Below are 27,894 nucleotides of genomic sequence, written 5' to 3' on the forward strand. Positions count from 1 at the left end.
GAGGGAAGGGATGGAAGGGGAGCATACACCAGAGATTAGACTTAACAAGGCACCATCTGGTTTTAAAGGAGGGAGACAAGTTTGAGAGTTCAATCTTGAGGTTGGGCTGATATTTTCTGGCTTTGCTGAGAATGGACACACACTTGTGAGCTTTGTGGGATGAGCTGAGATTACCTTCAGTTGAGTTTACATTCCAGGAAGAGAAGGCAAGTTGTTTTAGAGCAACTGCCTCACCACAGGATTCAGTGTACCATTGGTAGGGAGAAGGGTAGGATAATGGAAGATGAGAATGGGGTGAATCTGTGTGTGTGTGTGAGAGAGAGAGAGAGAGAGAGAGAGAGAGAGAGAGAGAGAGAGAGAGAGAGAGAGAGAGAGAGAGAGAGAGAGAGAGAGAGATATATATATATTCCTGTGGAAGAATTTCCAAGCTGAATTAATATCAGGGGCAGGAGATAAAAGAGTGGGAAGTGGGAAGTGGGTGGCGGAAAAAGGTGACATGAAATGGAGGAATGCTGACTCCAAATTCCCAAATTGGGCAAACAAACATAAACATCATGCAATGGGAGGTAAAAAATTTTGTTGAAGGCATGGAGAAAGGTGGTGCTGTAGGTGCTGGAGGAGCATTTGTGGACCAAGCGGTTAGTTGACAGAAAGTTTTGGAAAATAATCTTTGTTAAGAATAAGTAGAGTAAGAAGAAGAAGAAGCAGCAATATAGATTGTGGTGAAGAAGAAGAGCACATGGCGTACTCCTAATGGGGAAGTAAAGAAGGTTTTTTTTAACCGAACGGGACCTCTGACTTTTGATCTCTTGACCCTATAATCAATCAGTTCATCTTTGCATCATTATACATAATTGTAACAAGTTTGACTTAGATCCCTTCAGCTGTTGTTAAGTTATCGCTGTAATGAAAACGTATCACGGATGGACGGACAGACACAAAAACCCAAAAACATAACGAATCCAGTTTTGAAACCTTAGCTTCAATGATGTCGAAGTGGAAGATGGAGATTCGACCAGCACGTGGAAAAATCCCCAAACTGGAAGTCCAGCCAGTCCTCATTTAATGTTGTAGTTATGTTCTTGAAATGTGTCACTTTCACTGAAACGACTTTAAGCAAGTCCAATTTCCCCATAACAATCAATGTAAATAGGGGGAGGGGGGGGAAGGATTAGGTTCGAGGGAAAATTTTTATCATCAGGCAAAAGACATGATTCAAATATAGAGTATAAGTTTTCAATAATTTTAAACAAACAATTAAATTTCATCATCTCCAGTTGCTTTTTTTTATCATCTTTTGTTGCTTCAAATCTTCATTCGTTAGCTCTTCTCCGTGTGATTGCAGAGGTTGTGTGACGTCGGGTTCCTCCACCTCATCAAATCCCACTTTATTGGCCAAGCCGAGGATAACTTTCTCCATCGCAGGGAAAAACATCTTTAAATCCTTACAGGTCATTGACACATTCAGGCCACAACTTCCTTCACACACCATTCATACACACCTGAGTAACTTCAGCCCAGAACCAACCATGGTATCAATGCACAGCACAGTGTATAGATACACACAAGGCTAATACTATACATACTCTGGGTGGGGTTCGACACCGGTATTTACGGTATGATTTATGTATCTTTATTAAAACCTACGAAAACCATTTGTTTTGTACAAAATTAGAGGTAAAACGACTTTATAACGGAACGGTCAACGACTTTAAACGAGTACATTCTCAATACATCAGCGACTTAATAATGAAACAATGTTAACTGGGACGATGTTAAACGAGGACTTACTGTGCTAAAGTCATTTTCTTCCACAACAAGGAAGCAGAAGCACAGGGCCTGCTGCTCTCTCTCTCTCTCTCTCTCTCTCTCCCCACACACAAGTTTCTGGCTTTTCTGTTTTCTACCACCCCTGCCTTCCAGTCTTGCTCCCTCTGCTCTTTCATTCTTTATTACCCATCATATCTTTATTCTCATTCCTCCTCCACTTACCAATCCCATGTCATTTCATGTTGTTTTCTTCCCTCTTCTCTATCCTCTGCACCTTCATTCATTTCTTTGTTGTATCCTTGTTATCCTCCTGCCTACCATCAATGCAATACGTTCAACCCTTTCTCACTTCCAGGATCATAGATTTCGTCCACAAAAAGTGGTCATTTCACGAAAGACTTCTGAAGATGTAGCAACAGGATTTAAATGAAGCAACATTGATGTGAAACAATTGAACAATCGAACTTTAAAATGACTGAATCCATCGATCTGATTGTTATCTTCAGCTTCACTTGGTATTGTATGAAAAAAATGAAATTAGATGCAATTTCAGCTTGAAGACGATAAGTGCTATTGATCTGAGAAAATCCTTGCTACGTTTGAGAGCTTTGCTGTTTGGTGGTGGAAAATGGTGTTTGTAATTACAACACTAATGTAATATAATGCAATGTGAAGTGATATTGCATAATGAACACATCAATTAATTTGCTTAATTTAAATTTCAACTTCAGCTTCGCTTCAAATGCAAGAAAATTGAGTCAATGGAAAAAGCCATTTGGCCCATCATGCTTGTGCCATATCTAAACCCAATTATTTTCCTCCACCAAACTACTTATCCTTATTCTGCTAAACCCTAGTCTTACAAATTATTTCATATACCTTGAGTCAGTAAGTGGTTGCTGCTTGTGATTCTATGACCATATATTATGAAGTGTTCCGAAGCAGAGCCACAAAATTTTATTTTGGGAAATATGGATTGTATATACGAGCTTCACTGACGTGAATACTGAGAGGGTGCTGGGGAAAAAAGAGGGGGGGGTAGAGGGATGGGGAGAGAGAGAATGGAGAGCGAGGAGCTGGAGGAGGAAAGAGAGAGTGGAGGGAGGGGGAGCGAGGAGAGGTGGGGAGCAAAGAGGGAGGGAGAGTAAGGAGGGGTGGGAGAAGGGAAAGCAGCAAGAGGTGAAAGGAAGGAAGGCAGTCATGTGGTGGAGCGTTAATTACGATTCATACCATCTCATCAAAATGCTTCCGCATAGAATAACAGTGAAGATGGAAACAAAATAATGTCTGAAGTCCATTTTCTGCTGGTCATACTATAAATACCACCCATAGACAAACACCGCCTGGACACGTCCAGAGACAAACTCCCGTCCGGACATAAACACCACCCGGACACTTTTGGAGCCAACCTGTCCGGAGACAAACACCGCATGGACACGTCTCCAGACAAACTCCTGCCCAGACATAAACACCGCCCGGACACGTCCAGAGAAAAACTCCTGCCCAGACATAAACACCACCCGGACGCATCTGGAGACAAACTCCTGCTCAGACATAAACACTGCTCAGATGCATCCGGAAACCAAACTGTCCAGAGACAACCACTTCCCGGATGCGTTCAGAGACAACCATCACCCGAACGCGTCCGAAGACAAACACCACCCGGACGTGCCTGGAGAGAGATATATGTTGGAGGGTGCTGTTCTGTATTAGGTGGTTGCGGAGCGAGGATGGGACAGACAGAGAGAGAGGAGGGAGAGAGTGAGAGAGGGGGGAGAGAGTGAGTGAGAGAGAGAGAGAGAGAGAGAGAGAGAGAGAGAGAGAGAGAGAGAGAGAGAGAGAGAGAGAGAGAGAGAGAGAGAGAGAGAGAGAGAGAGAGAGAGAGAGAGAGAGAGAGAGAGAGAGAGAGAGGTGGGGAGAGGAGAGTTAGCAGAGAGAAAATGTTATGCTTTGTGAACAACACACACACACACACACACACACACACACACACACACACACACACACACACACACACACACACACACACACACACACACACACACACACACAGTATTAGTGCTTGGCCGATATGAGCGATTCTTCATAAATCGTCAGATTGCAGTCGGTGTGATTACCTACTTCAGTACGTACTGTATACAACCCAAAAACCTTGAGTATCTTTCACCCTTGTTTTGGGGGAATTTCAATAAACAAATTATAAAAACAACTTTGCATTGTAGACGTTTCAGGGAGATCTGCAGAAACATCAATCTTTATAAACATCTGCCAATTGTCATGTAATGGGTGGAAAAAAATTTGGACCTGTAATTTAAAAAAAACATGTTAATATGGCAAAGGGCTTGGAAATCGGGTGTTATCAAATATATTTTACTTTAAAACTCACAAGGAGAAACCAAATAACCATCGAAAAATAATCTACCTCCACCTTGTAGCAACTACTGATCATTCTTCCTGATTGGGACACGAATTGTACCGCTACCGACTGTAGTGCGCTCACCAAGTGGCTGAAGCACTCAAGCCAGCACTCCAATTAAATGGTTGATAAGAAATGGCTGGCGAGGCTGTGGCTGCATACCATATAGGATCCCTTTAACTTTAAAGCTGGTCTTCACTGCACACGCAGCAGCTTATGAAATAAAATGAATTCATTCAAATAATGACTTCATCTACAAAAGAGTTGCTGTTTCATGGACAACAACCCTGTAGACATCGCAAAGTTCAATCGCCCATGAAATAAACATTGCAGGTAATCCGCCACGTTGCCTGCTCATCTGTGCACATGTCACGTGGTACATCGTTCACGGTCTGCGCAAACGTTATAACTTTATTTTAAAACGTCCATTTATCACCAGATTTGCTTTGATTACCTGTAGAGCACCTCGCGAAACCTACAAAAATATAGACACAGATCTGGCAAATGCTCTCGCCAAGCAGTCCCTCTGGGGGACAGGGAGTGATGTCTGTCAGTGAATGCAATAAATCATACAACTCAATGAAGCTGGTTAATTTTGGCACATTCCGAACTCTTCTTTTCACTCAATATAATTCTCCAAACAGGAGAAAAAGAAAAGTTTAATGCTTTGGAAAATTCACATTATCTTGTGTGGATGTGGAGAAGGAGGGACCATAGTCTTGTTTGCTAAAAGTAAATAGGTATATAGGCTTAGTTGTAAGACTAGGTTTTTAAATATTATCAGATTTTGACATTTATTTAGTCAGGACGATATTCGATCCTCAAAACCAAAATCATATTTCGATGATAAACTTTAATTAGTCAGTGAGAGCAGATCATGGAAAATAACATCACATAATGCATGAAATCGCTCCAAGCTCCTAATTTGAAAACTACAGCACTTACAAAAGCGATATACCCAGCAATTCCGAGTTATGATGAGCAGGCATTCGATAATGAGTGAGGAAAATGAAAAAATAACTTTATCATGAATAAATTGTTGCGGCCTCTCCCAAGTCAAGACATGGTTGAGCAGGCCAAAAAACATGGTGGTTTCAGACCCCAGCGCACGCCTTAAGACCCCATAAAGAGCGGTGGCCGAGGATGCGCTTGATAAAGGATATAATGAAATAAGGCTGTTAATTATGTTCAAAAGGGCTGTTTTAATTATCCCAAACAATCAATTTTCAGTCATGCACTTCCTTGGAGTTTTCTTTACCTGCATGCAAAGTTTAGGTTTAATGGTTTTGGAGTTATGGAAGAGACACAGTGACACACACTAGTATAGACTAGTAATTTAATACAACCTGTCACTTCACTGAAGGAAATATTAAGTAGGAGGAGAAAGAGGGAGTGGAGGGATAGAGAGAGAGAGAGAGAGAGAGAGAGAGAGAGAGAGAGAGAGAGAGAGAGAGAGAGAGAGAGAGAGAGAGAGAGAGAGAGAGAGAGAGAAAGAGAGAGAGAGAGAGAGAGAGAGAGAGAGAGAGAGAGAGAGAGAGAGAGAGAGAGAGAGAGAGAGAGAGAGAGAGAGAGAAAGTGGTGAGAGAGGGGAGGCGTGAGAGGAAGGTGAGCTCGGAGGCATGAGAAAGGGGGTCTAGGAAGAGGGGGGAGAGCGAGGAAAGGGGGTTTGTGAGGAGGTAAGCATGAGGAGAGTGGGTCTCAACTTGCGTTTGGTAGTGGGACTTGTGGAGAAGGGGGGTGGGGGGGGGAGGAGTGCAGGATTGAACAAAATGAGGTATGTTAAAACAGCACGTTAATGCAGCATGCGTAGACTGCTGAGAGATGTCCATGTCGGTGGATAGGGGAAGGGGTTTGGAAGGAGGTAAGCATGAGGCGAGTTGGAGGGAAGGCAGTGTGAGGGGAAGAGAATGTGGTGTGAGGGGAAGGCAAAGGAAGATAACATGAGGGGAGGGGAAGTGAAGGCAGCATGAGGGGCAGAGCAGGGAATTGTGATAAAATGTGCCCAAACAGCAGCATTTTCTTTTTAACTGCTGGGTTTATATAAAACCGGGGTAAAGGGGGGGGCGGTGGGGAGCATTTAAAACTCACACTATCTACCTGGAAAAGGCCTGCCTGTATGCATGCATGTATGCCCACACAAGCAGCGACCTTTGCACCCCCGGGTCGGCTCACTCCAAATCTGATTTATACATGCTACAGTTTCCTCAAAAGACAGGGGTGGGGAGAGAGAGGGGGGAGAGGGTGGGAGAGAGAGAGAGGGAGAGGGGTCAGAGGGAGGGATAGGAGTGGGATTCAGTGTGAGAGAGGCAGAGGTGTGAGAGAGACAGAGGTGTGAAAGAAGGAGTGGGGAGTAAGAAAGAGGAGAGGGAAGAGTGCAGAGGGGGAGAGAGATGAGGGAAGAGTGCAGAGGGGGAGAGGAGAGTGGGGGGATTCCAGCAGATGTGATGTCCAGTTTAACATCAATCTGAGAGACGACACACACATTGATGAATGATCCTGCCTGTGAAACACCGGGATGACAGTTTATAGCTGGGTCGGGATTCAAACCCAGGCTAGACAGTTTAAAGTGAGCGTGTGTACCTCTCAGTTATCCTGCCATAATGTGGTGATTCATTGCTTTGTAATTGAAAACATTTTTTACTCATTGTAATCATCAAAAAAACCCCGAAGTTTTGCAAGAAATGCCTTCCATGTTTCAAAAAGATCCATAACAGTTTGGTCTGCACCCTGCAGATGGAGGCTGAGTTTGCTTGGATGTGCGGTGATGTCAGTTAGAAACAGTCGTTGCTCGATCCATTTGTCATCAACCAGTTTTGTGTAGTTTTGACCTTTTTCTGACAAAAAGATCTTGATTACATCAAGACAGTCCACAAAGTGTGCCAAAACCTTCCCAGGGCTCAGTCAATGGACATTTTTTGTGAAGTGTAATGTCCTTGTATGGACTGTGCATCTCCTCAAGCAGAACTTAAAACTGCTTGTGCATCAAGGCAGATCGAGCAACAAAAAAATTCACGATCCTCACCATTGCAGTCATCACATCCTTCAGCTCTTGGCACAAAGATGTTCTTGATGAATAATACAATGAAGATTTATCATCGGGTGGACAATTTGACCCTCAATGATCTTTACAAATCCCTTCTGTTTTCCGACCATAGCAGGGGCACCGTCTGTTGTCACAGAATTTTTTTTCTTCTGATGTCTTGGTTTCCACAGCGTGAAGCCGAGAAAGGTGAGGGGCAGGAGCACCAGTCCAGAGGGGAGCGCAGTACTCCATTGATGTCAATTCCTCTTTCCTCAAAATGATTTACAAATGTCTTCACCACATCTTCCCCTGTTGTTATGCCATGCATGAGTTTTAGGCAGCATACCTCTTCTCAAACTTCGTCTTAGCGACAGTGTCTCAAAACAGCTGCTAATCGCAATAAGTCATTTATATCCACACTAAATCATCAAGCACAACACGAAATACCACTGCATCTTTTAACGTCGCCATCTGTTGTTTGATAACGGTTTCTGCCATTTCACTAATGCGTCTCTCCACTGATCTGGCAGACACAGGTACGTCTTTCATTCTGGAGATGATTGTATCTTCATTGGGCAAACCATTGAACAAAACATCTGAACAACGGAAAAAAGCCTCTTTTATATATTCCTCATCTGTAAATGGCTTTCCATGTTTTGCAACTTCCCTCTGTGGCTTCATTTTTACTGACACAGACATCAGTAAAGACACTGCTTTGCTTTCCGTACCTCGCGATGACGCATTTGATTGACTCCGCCTTGTCCGCCTCATCCTTGAAGTGTTTCTCATGCTTTGTCTGAAAATGTTGTCGGATACTTGATGTGCGGCAAACAATGCTCTCACAACATAGAATACAAACAGCACGGTCTTTTTGTTCAACAAATCCGTGTTCCTCTCTCCACCAAGAGAGCTGAAATGAGCGAACATCTACCTTTTCTTTCTTACAAACCGCCATTTTGTCCAAAAAAAAAGACGTGATCAGTGACACCTATCGTGAGATTTCTTGCGAATCAAGATTGGCTGACCCCACTATACGTAATCTATCTAGTAAATAAACCAATTGAATTGTTTTTCTCTCTCTCCATCAAATAGCTTTCATTGGGGAGCGTACTTTAGATTCTAAGTTATGCTCCCCAATGAAAGCTCTTGTTTTTTTTATTTTATTATACAGATTGACAAAGCAGTCAACCATAGTTTTTATAGAGTGTTTTTTTTTTCCAACTTAGTTTATTCGCCGTTAATTAAACATTTATTGTGCGTGCCACTCAAAGCACACGTGCCATACGTTGCTGACCCTTCACCTACGCCCTAGGGTCTGTGTCAGTAAGTCGCAGGCAATGGCGCAATTGTGTTTGTGTACACAAAGTATCAGAAGCAAGCACTCTGCCAATGCAGCGATCCCGCCATCCCTACGCTATCATGCCCAGACAGCAAAGAATGCAACTACGATGCTTTCCAATAAATATGTAGAAATGAGGTGATGGCAGAGGAATCAATTACTTGTCCAAGCAAGTACTGTAATGCACTTGGAACAACCACAAAGAAATTCAGTTTCTCCCACGTCACCATTTCATGCATGTTCTGATTCTAATATTGCAGTGGCACTCCAAGGGATGAATATCTCCAGGCTTTGGCCTTGCCTATATCAAAAAACAGCACCTAATATGACCTTTGAACAAGGCCGACCAAGGACAAAATCATGAAAAATATGCAAAAATCTTCTTCACAGTAATTTTTTTCTCCCCCCCCCCCACCACCCCTCAAGGATTTTTCAGCCACGAGATTAAAAATTGACGATGTAGCATTCTTACCTCAATATGATGTGGTTTCAGCTTTTCTTGGATATTTATACTCTATTGCCGCAGACATATGGTCACCACTCACGAGGACAAATGACCGGAGCACCTTTACAAGGTCACACAATGCGGCTGCATCGGAAGAGTTTCTCTTTGTCTCCTGCAGTGATTTCTGCAGCGAATAAATTCCAGATGTATTTGGCAATTTTTGCTTTTTTGGGGGGAAGTTTACAACAAAACATCCAATGAAATAGTATTTATGAAGGGAATTGGTTTTGAAGTTGAGAAATAAAAATGTTTTGAAGTAGCACATTTGGCATACTACACCTGTGCCCCAGCACCTCCACATATTTGTGGTGGTGGAAATTGCACCACAAACAACACACAAATAATTTGGTGAAAGTAATGGTACATTGATGGCCTATTCTTTTTGAAAGACTGCTTGGTCTCTTTAATGTCCAAAACCGAGATGCAGATAGAACTGCCAGCTTTGCAACCACCTTTGTCAGACGGCATACCCCAAGGTGCAGCGTTCCCTGCTGGCATTGCAACAGGATGGCAGTTGTTTTTAAAGAGTGACACCATCAGAGACGGAACTCATGCAAGACCGTTCAATGGCGAAGGACACTGAAGTACTGATGAACAGATGAAAGTAACTCAGACCAACTTTCTTACAGTTGATGAACAGATTGCACAAGCAATGTATGAGATTAATATGACCACAATGTCGGAAGTATGAATAAAACGTAATTGCCTTTCATGGATCTGCCACGACAGAGATGGCTCAAGAGAAATTTATTGAACAAGGGACCCAGAAAATATCCCCTGGGAGTCGTTAAGATCTCATTATCAATCTCTATCTTTGGCAAATACAGACTGAACTGCTGTTTGTCCTCTGCCACCTGGCTTCTTGGCATCACTGCAGGAAGAATGGTCATTGAAGTTGTATAATGCATCTATTTGTTTGTCGCTGTGCAGATGGAGCGACAAATTGATGGATAGAATGTGAAACTGACACGTATAAATGGGAAGACACCATGGGCGAAAAGGGATGGGGAAGCGGGGGAAATGTGAGCTGGTAAATGATTGGTGAGCTGATGAAAAGCCAAGAAAGGGCATGAGATGTGAGATGAAGAAGTGAAGTGAGATGGATACACATAGAAGGACAGAGGGACAGACACTGCATCATCACTCGTGTTTTTACATCACTGGGGGGTTTTGACCTTTCATACTCTGAAACTTCTGAAGAGATTTTCTCTTTGCTGGAATAATTAACGAGTTACTACCTAGCAAAGGTAATCATGTTAACTGGTCAATGATGGTTTTAAAAGTGACAATAATTCATCAGCAGTTGTTACCCCCGCACAACGAAGTGAAAAGCTGGGTTAAGCAATTGGTTCACTTCTCTCTGTCTGTCTACAAACGTCAGTTTATGATCGAGGAACAACGAATTTCAATTGAATGTTTTATTTTGAACATGAATTGGAAAACGAACCAGTCGTTTCGAAATACTTTGGCTCTGAATATGGCCCGATCAGACATGCGTAGAGAGGAGTGAGATTTTTGTATTTTTTTTTTTACTCTGCCTGTTTGGCAGTCAAACAAAATGGAAAATCATTCAAAACGGAAACTTACTGTTTTTAAGGACGTCATAAAGGACACAAACAACAGGCACGAAGAACTAAAGTAATGTGTTTACTCCCTCCCAAAAAAAACTTCTACAAACTTTTAAAATCTTTATTTTATTTCAATTTAATTATAAACTTGAACACTGCAGAACAAAAATCGTCTTTTTGTCAATTTCAAAACAGTTCCGTTTAGCAGTTCTTGGGTCAAAATGTGAAAGGTCAAAGTTATGGAGACTATAAATATCCCTTATTAGTCCTGCCCCAGTGAGTCATGCACAAGACCCCAGATTTAATTAAAACCGCTTCCCACCTTCATTAAAACGTCATGTCCAGACAGTGAGTTCGTGAAAGACTCGGTTTTTAACCATTTTTACCAATTGAGCTTTTGTCATCAAATTTTCAACAAACCTTTATTATGAGAATATGGAGAACACATATTTATAAAATGTATAATTTTAACTGCTGTTGTCATCAAGTTTAGTTTGAGTACAAAGCGGACGCGGCCGGGTTTTGCATTTGAGATGCGAGTTAGGTTATTTCTCCGAAATAAGCACATGGAGTGGGTCCCGGTGTCTGGCCGTCCATCCATTAACATTTGACTAAAACATCTCTTGCAAACTTCCTGACAGATATGGACCAAATTTGGTACACTAACACAGCAAGGTCTCATAGTGTTGTGCCCCCCATCCGGATGCACCCACTGGAAAGAGGGTAAAAGTGGGGTTTTCCCCAAATATTGGTATTTTATTCAAAATTTTTCTTCTCAGAAACCACCAAACAGATCCACACCAAACTTGTCACAAGGCATCGGGACCATGCCGTCACGTCAAGTTGTGCTCCTCATGGTCGTAACCCCCATGGAAAGGGGACCACGGACCCCTCCCCGAATCCCTCATTTTCATTAAGACATCTCCTCACAAACTACCTGATCAATATGGACCAAATTTGTTATGAGACACGAGAACAGTAAGGTCTCATGAGGTTGTGCTCTCCACACATATCTGCCCCTAGAAGAGGCTGAAAAGGGGGTTTTTCCTCGAAATCAGGTAATTTATTTTAAAATCTTCGCAGAAACTGATGGCCAGATGCAGACCAAACTCTTTATGAAACATAAGGACCATGCAAGTTGATGTAGGTTGTGGTCCCCATGATACCATGACTGGTCCCCATACCACCACAGGGAGGGGGGCAATGGCCCCTTCCTCCTAATTTTCACCCCAAATGTTGGGAAAATAACCATCAGTCCCCCATGGGACGATTTTTTTTATTTTTAACGATTTGGTTAAATTCGCAACATTGACGTAATACAAGGCAATTTTATTTCACTCTCACTAAGTTTATTTTGACATTGCCGCTGTTTTAATATATGTATGTATATATATATATATATATATATATATATATATATATATATATATATATATATATATATATATATATATATATATATATATATATATATATATATATTGTTACGAATTTCGGTCTGCCCGGCGTGCAATCGGCCACGTAACTCAAATCGCGACCGCGTCGCCCAGCGGAATGGACAATTCAGTCGTGACCCTCCTTGGAACTACCGCCAGGAGCTAGTCACGGGTGGGTTTTTCGACCCCACCGCAATCGTGCCAATCGGCCACCCGCGCAGGATAGGGTTGTTCGCCAAACTCGACCTACCTAAGTACCTGCGCGGGTAGTTAACCGGGCAATCGTACCTCGCCGCTGGCCGGCCTAGGACACGAACTGCTTAAGCGGTCCGTTCCGTGCTTCAGTGATAACCGAGCGGTGTTATCGCCGGCCCCGACGGACGTGATTATTTACCGGGTGCTTACACCCTTCTACCAATTTCTTCCGTGATGCAAGATGGAACTTTCAAACAAGGGAAAGGACGCAACGAAATGGGGAACAGTTCGACAAGCACATTTATTGCACACGGATACATTTATTATACAAGCATATATACAGTCAGGAATGCAAAACACAAACATGCACATACAGAACAAAAGCAAAGCAAAAGGTGCGACAACCGTCTATAAGCAATTATGTACAGTCACTTATATGGTTTTACTTACGGGACTCGGTGCCACAACACGCATTCAAAGAAAAAGCAAGAAAAGACCCCCTCATAGACAAGGGAGTCAGACTGGGCCTGTGGGCCTAATACACGTGGAACCTGGATGAGCGGCCAGGTCCACGAGACCGAAGGATCTTACCCACGCCCTCGTGGTGCGATGGCGGGCAAGCCGCGATGTCAGCGTAGCTGCGCCTGGCTTCGTGCCCCTGGCGTGGTTGGTGAGCTCTCTCCGGCGCTCCCCGTCTGCCTTTCCCGTCGGCTTCGAGCTCCGTCTCCCGACTTGACTGCCCCGTCTCCCGATTTTCCAGACTGCTGACACCGACACACTGCAGACTTGACTGCCCCATCTCCCGCTTCTCCAGACTGCCACTCCACAGACTCCAGACTTGGCTGCCGTGACCGACACACTTGACTGCCGCCACTCCACTGCTCCCACTGCTCCAGACCCGACTTGACTGCCGACGCTCCACTGCTGCTGCCACTCCACTGCTCCCAATTGACTTTCACTTGACTGCCACTTGACTGCCCCGCCGACACTGCACTCGACTTGACTGCCCCGCCGACACTGCACTCAACTTGACTGCCCGGTCTCCCGATTCTCCAGACTGCCGACACCGACACACTGCAGACTTGACTGCCTGTCTCCCGCTTCTCCAGACTGCCACTCCACCGACTCCAGACTTGGCTGCCGCGACCGACACACTTGACTGCCGATGTACTGCTGCTGCCACTACACTGCTCCCACTTGACTTTCGTGACCGACACACTTGACTCCCGATGCACTGCTGCTGCCACTCCACTGCTCCCACTTGACTTCCGCGAGCTGCGCCATGCTCGCGCTTATATAGGCCAGGGGAGGGGCGTATATGCAAATTTCTGGATCACAGCGGGTTCGGAGGCGGGGCCACACCACTCGATGCTCAGCCATTGGGCGGATGAAAAGGGGGCGTGAAGCATTCCTGATCCGCTTTTCGAGGCGAAAGGAACGCATTCACAACCCATGGTACGACGTGTGGTAGAAAGGCGGAGGTGGTGGGAGTTTGCTGTGGTGGTTTGGGAAGGGTGTTGGTGGTGGCGATTTGGGTGCTGGCGGGCATCGTTTGAGAATGGCGGTGAAGCGATGTTTGCAGGGTGGAGTTGTGGAGGTAAAGAGGCGAAGGTGGTGGTGTTTGAGTTGTAGTTGTTTGGGAATGATGTTGGTTGTGGCGATTTGGTTGTTGGGGGACGATTGGTCCAAAATAACGATAGAGAAAAGAAAAACGGCAAACTCAAAGGATCGCAGCCCTCTGAACAACGGTGGGGAAATCTAACTACACAATTACTTATCGTCATAACTGATCTAAGGTCCTTTATGGTGGTCTGCGAATTTCCACAGCCGTAACAATATACATATATATATATATATATATATATATATATATATATATATATATATATATATATATATATATATATATATATATATATATTTTTTTTTTCCCCCAGTGTTTTAAATCTAGGCTTGGTGTTGGCTTTATGGTTCGGGTGATGGGCTTGGGATACTGGCACCCTTAGTTCAAATCCCCCTTGGTTGTTGAATTAATACCAGGCGGGGTTGACTCTGCCTGTCATCCTTCTGAGGTTGGCAAAATGAGTACCAGCTTGCTGGTATCCTGTGTCGGAGTGGTGGCCTGTCCAGAATTGTGCCCAATAGCCAAAGAGACTGCTTCAGCAGCACCAATGCTCTGCACAGACTATGATCCTGATGGATGGATGGCTTTTAAATCTCTTTGGATTTAGTTGCAATGAAAAAGCCAGTGTTTCAGCTTTGATGTCGGCTCCAGTCTCCGACTATAACTTTTAAAGGCCTCACTTATTCTCACCTCTTTGTGGGGTCGGCTCGGGAAAGTTTTTGTCCCAAGTCTTTCACGAACATGTTGTCTTGGGACGACGTTCGAATGGAGGTGAAATTTGTTCAACGTTCAAGATTCCAGTAATACGTGTTCAACATGCCTGCTTTCTCATTCATTCATTCATTCATCTTTCATTCACACTTTGCTAAACTTTCTTTCCTCATGTCCCTTTCATTTTACTCATTTTTTAAAACCCTGCCTTAATACCTTTACCTCGTTCTTTCTTATTTATCTAAACAAAGCCAAAAAATAAAAGTCATTCATAATTTACCCTCATTCTTTTTCATTTATAAAGTGATTCAGTCCCAAACGATTTATTTCCTCATCTCCAATTTTCTTCCCCCTCCCTTTTCTCCCGGTCTATACAAATGTTTTAAATGATAAATTATATTATATTTAAACTTCCCACATTCCAACTTTTCTCAAATATTGCTTACTCTTCTTCCCTTCTTCTCTGTTTCACTCCAGGAGAGTGAGAAAACCCATTCTCCATCCCATTCATACAGTCCTGTCATGGAGTCCTAAATCATCCTTCCCATAACCCCAATCATAGTTTGTGTTTGTCTTTTTGCCCTTCGAATGATCCAACCATATTCGTTTTGTAATGAGTGCTGGATTATGAAGTTAAACCCCTTCACAGCAGTACCTCACCCTAACATTATTTCCTTCCTGCCCAGCCCTCCAGTTTTCCACTCACCCCATTCCTCCCTTCTCCCTCCTCACCCTATCTTCTCCCATCTCCCACCCTCCCATGTTACTTCTCACCCCACCCCCTTCTAGGTTCCCCCCTTGCCTCACCCTACATCCCTCCCCCACCCCTTTCCATGTTCGCACCACACCAACAGCACCTCCTCCCATGTCTCTCTCTAACTGTATTAACCTCCAACACTTGGGGCCTCCACCCCAATCTGACAGATCTTTCAACTCGGGTTGCTGCTGATGAACCAAACATTATCTGCTTAACAGAATTCTTCCTCCGACAAGGTGTCCTTGATTCTCTCACGTCTCTCCCTGGCTATTGTCTCCTCTGATTCGACAGGCCTGAATCCCATCCCGACGGTGGAGTTCCAGCGCCGGTGAGACTGGCAGCTAATTCAGGCTGACTTGCAGGGATTGCAAGATGCCACCTCACTTTAGGACTGTTCTTATACATCTGCCACACCTGATATGAATGTCACCTGAGAATTCTTCCAGAGAAGCTTACTCTCTCGTGCATAGATCCATCCCCTTCTCATCTTCAGTTATTAAACCCATTCTCTCACCCACGGTACACCACATCCTGCAGTGAGGCAGCTGCTTTGAAACAAGTTGTCTTCTTTTCCTGAAAAGCAAATCCGAACAAAGGCAACCTCAGATCATTCCATAAAGGCCGTAACAAGTGCATACCTACTCGAGAGAGGCAGATAACATCTGGCCAACCTCAAGGCTAAGCTTTCAAACCCGTATCCTTCCTCAATGATCCGGTGTTGCCTTGTTAAGTCTGTTTCTGGAGTATCATCCACCATCCCTTCCTTCACTACAAATGACACCACAGTCAACTCCATTCGGGAGAAGTCTGAATGTCTCAATTATGTGTTTCCTTCCAAATGTTGTGTCCCCAAGCCCCGCTCTCTGTGCCCACCCTTCCCAGTCGTACCCAACTGTTCCTGGACCCAATGTATTTTGTACCTGAGAAGGTGAAGAAATTTCTGGCAACCCTCGACTGCATGGATCGGATGGCATCAGCTCATTTGTTCTAAAACTCTGCTCCACTGCTCTTGCACATCCTCTTTCTGCCCGTTTCACCCTATAATTTGCCCTAGGTTATCTTCCATCTGCTTGGAGGTCAGTCAATGTCACTGCATGACATAAAAAGGTGCAGAAAAAAACAGATCCCCTCAACTACAGACCTATCAGCTCACTTCCAATTGTCAGCAAGGTCATGGAATCCATCATCGCAGTTGACATGAAATTTTTTCCTTTTCTCCACCGGCCTCATTCAACACCATCATTTTGGATATGACTTGATCACTCTACCCTGGTCATGCAGCTTCTGCTCTCCAACAAACGATGGAAGCCCACAATGTCAGACATGAGGTCAGAATCATCTCTCTGGACATATCTCAAGCATTTGATATTGTGTGGTATTCCACCTTGTTCTCCAAACTCTCTGCCTATGCTTTCCAAGGCCAACTCATGGCTTGTCCCCAGGGAGTCATTAAGATCTCATTACGGCTTACCCACTTCCTCTACTATCGTAGCAACACATGGCTCTCAATGAAATCCATTCATCTCCTCTCCCTGTTAAGGCTGATGTGCTCCAAGGTAGTATCTTGGGCCTAGTCCTGTTCTTAATCTTCATCAACAATGTTTCTGACTCTCTGGAAAATGCTCTTTATCTCCTTGCTGATGACTTCACCCTCTGTCATGACATCCCACATCCCTCAGATTAGCAGGCTGCAGCCTCTTCCCATTGTGTAGACCTTGATAAGATCACGAGCTGCTCCATTACTTGGAATATTTCTTTCAATCCTGTCACTCTCACGCTCTCACTCTGTTTCTTTGGAAGGATCATCGAGTGAACCTTCCCGTATATTTACTTAGCAAAGCTCTTGAAGAAGTTCAGTCACTCAGATCTTTGGACCTCACTGTCAGCCATGATCTTTCTTGGGAAAATCACATCTCCATAAGCTGGCCTACAAAGCCAGTTGCCAACTGGGTATCCTCTGTCGTGCAAAGTCCTTTGTTGACACACCTGAATTCTTATCCATACAGTGTGTCGGTTCTGCTGAACCGAATCAGTTGATACGGCTCGGATTACAATCCTGGACTTGTCGCCACTCCGACACAGAAGTAAGGGCAGAATTTGTAATTTGTTCATGGTGCCAGCGACGTTTCGCACGCTCTTCGCGAAGGACACCGTGGGATATTTAATGTCCACCAACTAATGTCGGCAGGCGGTTCGACTGTTTAACGTCCATACAGAGAGAAGGTACACACATTGATGAATCATCCTGTCTGTGAAACACATGCATGAAAGTAGACTCGTCACCAAGTATTAAATGTTGTTTGCTTTTTAGTTATACACAATTAAATTGGAGAAGATTGTGCAAGAAACCTCCTCAAAATACATTTCAATAAGTAATGAAAGATCTCTAAATACCATAAATCTTGGAATGGGCACAAAAATGCTGTTAAACATAGCACCTCCAGTCAACCACCTCCCCCCAATCAAATTGTGCCACATGTGTTTTTTATCTAGCAAGATGGTGCAAAGATCGTACCAACTTTTAAGTTGTCTAGCCTGGGTTTATTTCACAAGTCGACTAAGTTGTCGGATTAGTGCTTCGCAGAGATGGAATTGCATCGCAACGTGTGCCGTCCCTTGGATGGACAACATTGAGCCAGATGTCCCATTTGCCAGCTAGCATTAGTTGGTGAGCGTTAAAGATCCCACAGTGCACGTCATGAAGAGTAGACGAGGTATCTCTGGTACCATGAACAAATGACAAATTCCTGCCCAAATCGTCTTCACTCGAAGGTGTTGATGAGCCGGTTCTTGATGAGCCGGTTTGTGAACGACTTGGGCAAAAAAACTTTCCCCGGTCGTGCTCACAAGAAGGTGATGATCATTGCATCATTAAAGTAGTGGCTGCTGTGCTCCACATGTTGTTCACACCATTGTGGTTGAGGTACATATACTACTTTCATATGTTTTAAAATCAATTTCTGATCTATTTTTCAGATGGTAATCATTCGATTTAACACTTGATTGTCACTGCAGCTTTTCATTTGGAGTGAAAGTAAAATTGGAGTCTATAAACATAATTGGCCTTGATGTCATGACAAGGAAAAGGACAATATTCCGGGCCAGCATCAGGTATCATGGAAACACCTGGAAAGTATTTGAAGCACTAAAGTGTGAGCTTCGGCGAAAGGTTTCGTGCTCGCTTTTTTGCTTTAACCATTCACTTTATTGACCAACATAAAATCTAATTTACTGAATCAGTGTGTGTATTGACTGCTCGTTTGGAAGGGTTTTGATAAACTGTTACATTGTTGAGGGTCACAAGCCTGGGCAAACAGAAAAATGATGATCAATAATACAAAAAAACTGGTCGTGCAGGGTGGCCTGAAAGTCGCTTTACCCCTCCCGAGTCAAGCATCCATTGTTAAACTTTTTAACATACAGGTTTTATTGTGCAGTACTTACAATCATGAATCGGTCATTGTACTACGGCTGGGAGGGAGTGGAAGGTGGGAGGCATTATCAGGTGTAAAGGGGCTTTCAGGTAACTCGTAGTTAATCAGATCTATATTCACAAATCAATCCACCACCAACCTGTATGGATTCCCAGCAGGTAAAACTTGGGAGCTTGGGTACTAGTTGGTGGTGCTTTCATTTTTCAAACACTCACAGAATTGAAATAAAGAAAAAATAAATAAATACCTCAAATAAGACGGAAAGACAACCATCAGCAATTGAAACGACAAAAACCAGGATGGAAATTGCAACTCGTACAATTGTTTATAATGTGCATGACGTTAGGATTGCCAATGAATGTTAAAGATTCCACAATATAATTGGGAACAAAAATCACACCATTGTGTGCTGGTACCGAGACTGAATCTTACATCCATTACCGAGCTGCGGCATCACTCGGCATCTCTCATGATCATTAGAGTCTGGCTGCTCCATCAGGATGTGGCGGTTGCGTGCGATGCCGAGAGTGGCTCTGTTTCTGGCCGCCACAAGGTCACTTAAACATTCACAGCAACGTTGAGTGTCCTTCAGTAAACCTGGTTTCCTTTCTCAGATTTGGTTTGTTCGGTTTAAAACTTATCTGAGCTCTCTGACTCATGAGTGGTATGTCCGTAATGAATTAGCCTATAGGTAACCCTTGTTTGAACAAACAAACAAATTTTATTTCAACATTCTTTGATCAAACCTACTTCTTGTGGTCGCTTCCAAGGGATGGTATCAGTCTCTTCTGCATAACTTGAAAGGACCAAATGATCTCTACCCACTTGTGGCAGAAGTTTGGCCCAAGACTTTCATGAATTGGCTGGCGAGGCCTGATGTTCGACTGAATGTGGCAGAAATTTAGGATTTGTTCAGGGTGTCTGTGATAACTCTCCGATTCTTCACGACAAATAATGTGGGATCTTTGTTGCACATCAGCTAACACTAGTAGACAAGACACCCGGCTTAACATCCATTTGATGAATGGTGCATTTTGTGCAACACCCTGCCTGCGAAGCACCAGTCTGACAGTTTTTTGTCGGGTTGGGAACAAAACCCAGACGAGATGGCTCAAAGGGACGTGAGCTACCTTTGCACCATCCTGTCTGACTAAGGGTTGGTATTAGTGTGTGCTCGAAATTGATTTTATAAAGCTTTTGGTCAAGGGATACCGATGAGTTGAGATTTTATGTACATTGAGGCTTGCACGTTTGAAGAAAATGGTCGTGATGGTCCCAACAAACTATGACTAAACTTATTTGTATATTATAGGACGAATATTACAAACATATGGGCAGCACCCCTGGGCACTCACCTGGTTGCGGCTGGATAAGATAAGCAGTATCTTTCACTGCCACAATACACATGCTGTCTGCGGTTCCTGGAAGAGCTATCTCGCATTGCTAATTACCAAACATGTAATGTCAGGTGCTGTCACAAGAGCATGGGAAATGCAGTTACTGACTAGTTTCGCCCTCATTCGGGCATCATCAAGGCAACATAGCAAGTTTCCATACACTTGTGTTGGTATCTCGGTAACTGCATTTGCGGTCGGTAACTATTGCTTATACACTCGTCTCTCCCTTATAAAAATACATATATACAGTATACAGTATATAATGTGTGCAATTTGTATTATATATATATATATATATATATATATATATATATATATATATATATATATTAATTTATATACATATATACATTTTATTATAATAGGAACTAACAATCTATTCAAAATGTGTGCTTTTTTCCAATTGTTCAGGCTGTGAAAGCCACAGAATGTAAGTGGCAAGATTTTGTTTGGGCTTAAGATATAGGTTTGGACTCTCCGTGGCATTGTTTTGATTTGTAAAAGTAATTTGTGAAGGTGTTTTCAGGGATTCTGCTCAAATGCAGGTGTTAACGTATCTCCTGGGGTTCAGCTGCTAAGCTATTTTTATTTTTATATCAGTGGTTTTACTTGTTATTGTGTTTTGGTGTTTAATTGGCAAGCTCTGACCCCATTGAAATGGTTGAATTACCGCAGGTGGTGTGGGCTTCAGATCTTTCTCTTCTTACTGAAAGCTCACAAGTGATGTCTGGTGCATTTGGTAACCCCTATCTACCCATAAATCAGTGATATTCTCATCACAACAGAAGCTCTTAAAAACGTCTAATTTTGCTCGATCAGAAAACCCCTTATTTTGCAATATCTCCAAATATCTGAGAACATGAAGAACTAGGCAGCAGAGAGAACCAACAAAATGCTCCGACGATGGCTGGTCTTGTGGCTGAAATGCCACTTCATTTCCTCCGCTCAACCCCTGCCTCGCCCTCCCCCTTCGACCACCATAACTCTCCTAGCACCGAGCCATCACTCAAAGATCTTTATCTGTGAAATGCCCACCGGGACACACTCGGTGCTGATTAAGAGTGACGCTCTGTGCTGGGATGTGCGCTCACTCGCCGAGTTACTGCCCCACCGCGCATCATTTGCTTCTCTGGTGAAGCCGCATGATTTACGATCACCATTTTACCTTCACATTTGCAGAACAGATGGGAGCGCCCTACATAGGGTTCCGATGGTCCATTAACGAGCTTGTACAGAGATACGTCAATTAACACGAGACTTAAATGTTGCATTTCAACTACATGCTTGAAGAAGCTATGAGGAAGGGCTCATGCTCTCGGTCACTATATGTATCCACAACCGTTAATAAATGATGTACAATTCCACGGTCTAGACCTTGAGATGATTGCTGACCAAAGCACAATTTACATACTTATGGGAATGTTTTTTTTTTTAATTTTTGAAGTGTCTCGGGCTCATTGAGGAACCTGTACATATAGCACATGTTGGAGAAGGGCACAAGGAGACACTTTTCGGTGAAACATAAGGACATTGGTTGATAATGGACAAAACGATACAATGTTCTACACGTAGGACTTCAACATGCTCGCCTGGTCTCACTCATTTGGGAATGATAAGACCAGCCAGGCCTGAGGCCTCAGCATCATGGGCAATGTGCTCAGTAGGGAATGCCAACAAGGCCAATCCAATTTTCGAACTGAATGAGGCTTGGGCATAGCACAAAACCGCTTTAACCACCTTCAGATTTTGCCTTAAATGCTTTTTCTTACACATCTAAACTGTGATCTTCAATGCCACAATTGGTTGCATTGATTTCTTTAAGGTAATCTGGAATTGTATTAGTGACATCCAAATTTATTTGGGTCACTACATGTACAAGTTAAACGGAATAAAGTCGGGACTTTTACACGATTTCTGCAAAAATGTCCTTGAACCACCATGTTTCTGGCCATATGGCGAGACTTGTCTCGGGCAAAACATATAAATAAGGTTTCCTTTTCAATGGAGATAAGTAAGGTATATGTGTACCTGTGCGTACGTGTGTGTGCACGTGTCTGCGCATGTATCTAGGACAAGGACAGAAATTAAAACACACACACACAGAGCTTATCAGATGGAATTTGATCCTGAGATCCAAACATCATGAGCAATGTGTCCAAATGGTCGAGGTTCGACTAAAAAACAACTTGGTGTTTATTTACTTATTTACTGTTGCAGCTCTTCAAGTTCCCGTCCATGCATGTCCTTTTACCCCTGGATCCCACATTCGCTCTCCATTCTGACATTCAAAGTTGATATTCCATTCAAGCGCAGAACAACAAGCAACTCGTCAACATTTCACATCTCACGCAGATTAATTTTGAACGAGATTGCATTTCACCATGATTAGCCATGTGTCCTTGAAGCGAACATGTTCGTTTGTTCTCTCCCTCTCCCTCTCCCTCTCCCTCCCTCTCTCCCTCTTCCTCTCTCCCCTCCCTCTCTCTCCCTCTCTCCCCCTCCCTCTCTCGCCCACTCTCTCTCTTCCCCCCTCTCTCTGTCTCTCTCACACCCCCCACCACCACCTCTCCCTCTCCCTCTTCCCCTCCCTCTGTCCCTCCCTCCCTCTCTCTCCCTCTCTCTCTCCCTCTCCATTCTCCCTCTCCCTTCCTCTCCCTATCCCTCCCTCTCTCTCGTCCCCTCCCTCTCCCCTCTCTCCCTCCCTCTCCCCCTCTCCCTCTCCCCCTCCCTCTCCCTCTCCCCCTCCCTCTCCCCCTCCCTCCCCTCTCTCCCTCTCCCTCTCTCTTTCTCTCTCCCCCTCTCTCTCCCTCACTCTCTCTCACTCACTCACTCACTCTCACTCTCTCTCTCCCACTCTCTCTCCCCCTCCCCCTCTCTGTCCCTCTCTCCCTCTCTCTCCCTCTCTCTCACCCTCTCCTCCTCTCCCTCTTCCCCCTCCCTCAACCTCTCCCCCTCTCCCTCTCCCCCTCCCTCAACCTCTCCCCTCCTTCTCCCCTCTCCCTCTCCCCCTCCCCCTCTCCCTCTCTCCCTCTCTCTTTCTCTCTCCCCTCTCTCTCCCTCACTCTCTCTCACTCACTCACTCTTTCTCACTCACACTCACTTTCTCTCACTCTCTCTTTCTCACTCACACTCACTCTCACTCACTTTCTCTCACACTCTCTCTCTCTCTCTCTCTCTCTCTCTCTCTCTCTCTCTCTCTCTCTCTCTCTCTCTCTCTCTCTCTCACTCTCTCTCCTCCTCCTCTCTCTCTCCCTCTCTCTCACCCTCCCCTCTCCCTTTCTCTTCCTCCCCTCACCTCTTTCTTTCTATTTTTTTTTCTTCACTTTTTTTTGTACACTGTTGAGGCTCGTATGAGAGCTAACACAGAGAACATACAACAAGGGGGACAGTAGACAAGAGGAGGGGGGGGGGTGGGGAGCTGGAGAAGGAAGGAAAAAAAACAGTGTGGAACAGAGACATGGGTATATCTGTGGAAGAGAGAGGGATGGGGCGGGGTGCACAGGGAAAACAAGAGGGATGGGGCGGGGTGCACAGGGAAAACAAGATGGACACGACAGGGACTTTCAGGAAGGAAAGCAGGGAATTTGAAGGAGGTATGTTTAGGGTGGATTAACGGGGGTAGAAAAGATCGTGGTTTTGGATATGGGAAGATATGAGATGGTGGTGAACAGCGGTTTTGAAGGCCTGGAGGGAAGAATGGGATTGAAGCGAATGTGGGAGTTTATCCCAAAGGTGGGGAAAAAGAAGAATGAAAGAGTGAAGGTGAGCACTAATTCGTGATTTTGGTCGTTTTAACAGAAGGGGGTTACTGGCGGACCTTGAGTGCCCTGCGGAAATATGGGGGGGTGGGGGACATATCTCAGATAGAGTGGGGGGGGGGCGGGTAAGGCCAGAGAGGGGACAGTTGAAGACAGAAAGACCACCGACTTGTCTGTAGTGAGAGAGTTTGAGACCCAAAGACTCAGTCTCATCAAGGGAGATACCAATGATTATAAATGCCTTGGTTTCCACAGCGTGAAGCCGAGAAAGGTAAGAAGTGTTAGCGCCAGCTCAGAGGGGAGAGCAGTACTCCATCAGGCTGTGGATGAAAACTTTGTATGTGGTCAGGAGCTCAAGTACGCCAAGGAAGGACTTTGCATGACAGAGGATGCCCATTCGGCAACTGGCTTTGGAGGCCAGCTTGGAGATGTGGCTTTCCTAGGAAAGATCATGGCAGATCGTTGTGTTGTGTGTGAAGAGGTGGATAACTATGAATGTGAATGGAAGAAGAGCTAGAGGCCGTCCAAGGAAAACATGGGATGTGTTGCTGAGAGATGATCTTTGAGTTAAAGGCCGAACAAGTGGGCTAGGGATCGTGCATTCTGGAAACAGCCATTCGGTGATACACAGCGTACACATGCAAGCATGGAAATGGCCATAAAATTAGGATGATATATATATATATATATATATATATATATATATATATATATATATATATATATATATATATATATATATATATATATATATACATATATACATATATACATACATACATATACATATACATACATATACATCTTATATATTATTTCCGAGTTTGTGGTTTCGTGTCGCGCTATCTTCGACTTTGTTCTGCGCTCGAGTTACGTGATATTTGGCTTACATTATCTCAAAGACCATATGAGGTGCATGGAACAAAAAAAGTAAATAAAATGGTTCTGAAACAGTGAAATCGTATTCCACTTACTGCATTAAAGTAAAATTACTACTGATACTCTGCATCAGTTCCTTTCTCCAACACACCCACCCCAACATGTCGCGCAGAGCGCGGGTTATGCTAGTATTTGTATATATTTAAAGGAGAGTGCTGAATTTTATGAGGAGGGGGGAAAGAGGAGGGGCCAGAGTGAGAGAAAAGGGTGGGGGAGAAGTGTAATAACAAATAAGACAGGTGAGGGGTGGTGTTGGGGTTAGTAAAGAGAATGATATAATGACGGAACACAAAAAAGAAATGTCAGAACAGCTGTACACACAACGACACAACAGAGTTTGTAAAGTAATCTGCTGGCACATATGCAAAAACTTTGATATTCCAGTTCCAGAAAATTTGTGGGAAAATGAACCAAAAGCAATCACTGAAAACATTGAAGTACCGTTCACGTACAACCTCATGATCTCATCAGGCATGAACACTGAAAACAAAGCATTGTGACCAGATATCATACTTAGATACAAAAAAAAGAGAAGAAGGCATTGCCAATTGAGGTGTTAATACTGGTGATTTTGGACAAGCGATGCAGAAATCAAGAAAATGGCAAAACACCAAGAACTCAAGCATGAAGTGAAAAGATCCTGGAAACTGAAGAATGCCAAAGTTGTACCAGTGATGACAAAAAAAAACCTCATGGGAATGATGACGAAGAACCTCACATAGATAGTAAAAACCATCTCTGGGAATATCACTACAAACGAACTACAGTTGGAAGCTGTCCTTGGCTCAATAAGGATCCTGAAGAGAACCCTCGGCACAAAACTTTGAAAATAGAAAACTTCAGCTTGGTCCATGAATCGTGGCCCCTTACCAAAATAAAGGGGGATATTTTGAGCCCACCCTGGGGGGACTCGATTCCACCTTCTGAAACCCCAAACAGAGACACACACACACACACACACACACACACACACACACACACACACACACACACACACACACACACACACACACACACACACACACACACACACACACACACACACACACACACACACACTTTTATTAGTATAGATACGAGCCTTCTCTTCTTTGATTTGTCTCCCAATTTGCCCCACTCCCTTTCCACCTGTGTAATATGTTGACAGCGTTTTGTAGCAGCATCATTTTCCCTTTGGTTTTATAACATGTAAGCATGCTTGAGTTTTGGTTTATTGGAGGATTTCCAATTGAGGGATTCCCGGTAGAGGTTACGAGTGGTTTTACGGTCGTGGTTTATAAAAAAAAAATTGACTCGAAATCCGAACATATCGGATGTCTTTTCTTCTGCAATTAACCCTTATTCCAAGTTTAAAGTACTGTGATGTAAATGCAAATATAAAACATGGGGTAACTCACTCCACTGTAGAGAAACAGATAAATGATGTAAGATTTTTTTCGTCAATGTTCTACCATCTACGCCAACCAACTCTGTGCACTCGTTTCCTGACGTCTCCACTATCTACTCTTCTACCTTTTAGAAATCTCAGGTAGTTAAGTCCAAGTCAGTCCAGGCTGACCACTTTACAACCTCTAACAAGCTCAACTCTGATTTGGATTCCATGTCTAAATGGAGCTCAGATAACCTGGCCTCCTGTTTTGTTTAAGCAATGACAGCCCACACGAAGGGATGTTTGGCTCATCTCCTTCAATCACGTCTCATGCTCCACCGTCGACAGCCCGCTGTCGTCACCCTCAGTTCCGCCTCGTCAGTTCCGGCTCATCATGCATTCATTAATCTTCATGCAACTCACAATACCACACCTCCTTCAACCAAACAAAAACGCTGCCCTTTCTCATCTCCAGCAACACCAACATCAATATTCTTCATCATCATACATCTGGCAAACAACTCAACCAATCCTCGGCCATTGGAATGTTGGGTGTTGTGGTTTCTTTAAAAAAAAAAAATTTTTGTGGAAGCCTCATATCATCACCATTGCTAGAAAGGCCTACTGGAAGCTTGTCTTCCTCTTTATAGCCAGAAAGTACATTACATCTAGCCAGATCCTTACTCTTTGGAAAGCCCAGGTTAGGCCCATGATAGGATATTGCTCTCACATCTAGGGCAATGCTCCTCATTCTGTTCTTCACATAATTGACGACATTGAGGCCAAAGCAATTTTATCGATTGGAAAGAGCTCACTTACCAACAGCCTTCAGCCTCCGGCTCACCGTCAAGCCGTTCCGTCACTGTGTTTGTTTTATTGATGACTATTATGGTTGCTGTTTAGCAAAATTGGCTAGTATTGTTCACTTTCCAATGGTTCACTCTCGACAAACTCACTTGGCCTTACACACCACCCGTGTCACTGCGTCACCATGCAATCTTTTCGAGTGCAGAAACACTCATTCCCCATACAATTCATCATTTGCCCTCAGTTTTCCTTTCGATCTGTAACATCCACCTCGTTTTAACGACTACTTCCCCAATTTGTTGCTTCTTACTGTTGCAGGGGACCACTTACTTGACTATGGCCATGTCCCCTCTGCTGCATTGAGCCATTGAAGAAAAACGATTCGACAGAGTGTCATAAAATAAGTGTAAACATTCTTACTGTTAGTCCAATAGACTCAGGAGAACTGGAAGGAGATCTGAGATGTGAGACTTGGCACATGGACCTGATACAGATCAAGACACAGAAATAAAAGGATAAAGAAAAATTAACAAGTTGGTGTAATTAAGTAAACTTAGCAAACATTATATATTCATATTGGTATCATTTTACAGACTAATTAAACGGTGAAAAAACACAGATCCGTCGTATACCGACTCCTATTATAGATATAATGCAAAAACACCAAAGCAACTCAATATAGACACGTGTCATGTGTGTACAAATGGGCAAAAGGAGAGATAGAGGATGGGCACAATGTTGGTGTTAACATCAAGCTTCACCGCCTCGAACCGAATATCAGACACATTCATGCGCCACGGATGGTGAATAACTTGCATCTCTCTGACCTTAAAACTAGACTTATGGA

At 43.7% G+C, this 27,894-nt stretch overlaps 1 protein-coding gene across 6 annotated transcripts in view; it reads left to right on the plus strand.

Moving 5' to 3' along the window:
- The window catches only part of GABBR2 (gamma-aminobutyric acid type B receptor subunit 2), a 565,977-nt gene that overhangs the window by 62,352 nt on the left and 475,731 nt on the right, over positions 1-27,894 (plus strand). Inside the window, exon 1 of one of the 6 annotated variants that reach the window (XM_085850815.1) lies at positions 23,732-23,936. The exons of the other annotated variants lie outside the window; for them this stretch is intronic. Within the exon in view, the coding sequence (XP_085706941.1) occupies positions 23,817-23,936 (120 nt within the window). The 5' untranslated portion in view covers positions 23,732-23,816. Of the gene's footprint in view, positions 1-23,731; positions 23,937-27,894 lie in introns of those variants that run through there. 6 annotated transcript variants of the gene reach the window in all.

The sequence above is a fragment of the Eptatretus burgeri genome, chromosome 13 (genome assembly GCF_056783735.1).
Source record: "Eptatretus burgeri isolate ZD-2024b chromosome 13, Ebu_testis_v1, whole genome shotgun sequence".
Lineage (NCBI taxonomy): Eukaryota > Metazoa > Chordata > Myxini > Myxiniformes > Myxinidae > Eptatretus > Eptatretus burgeri.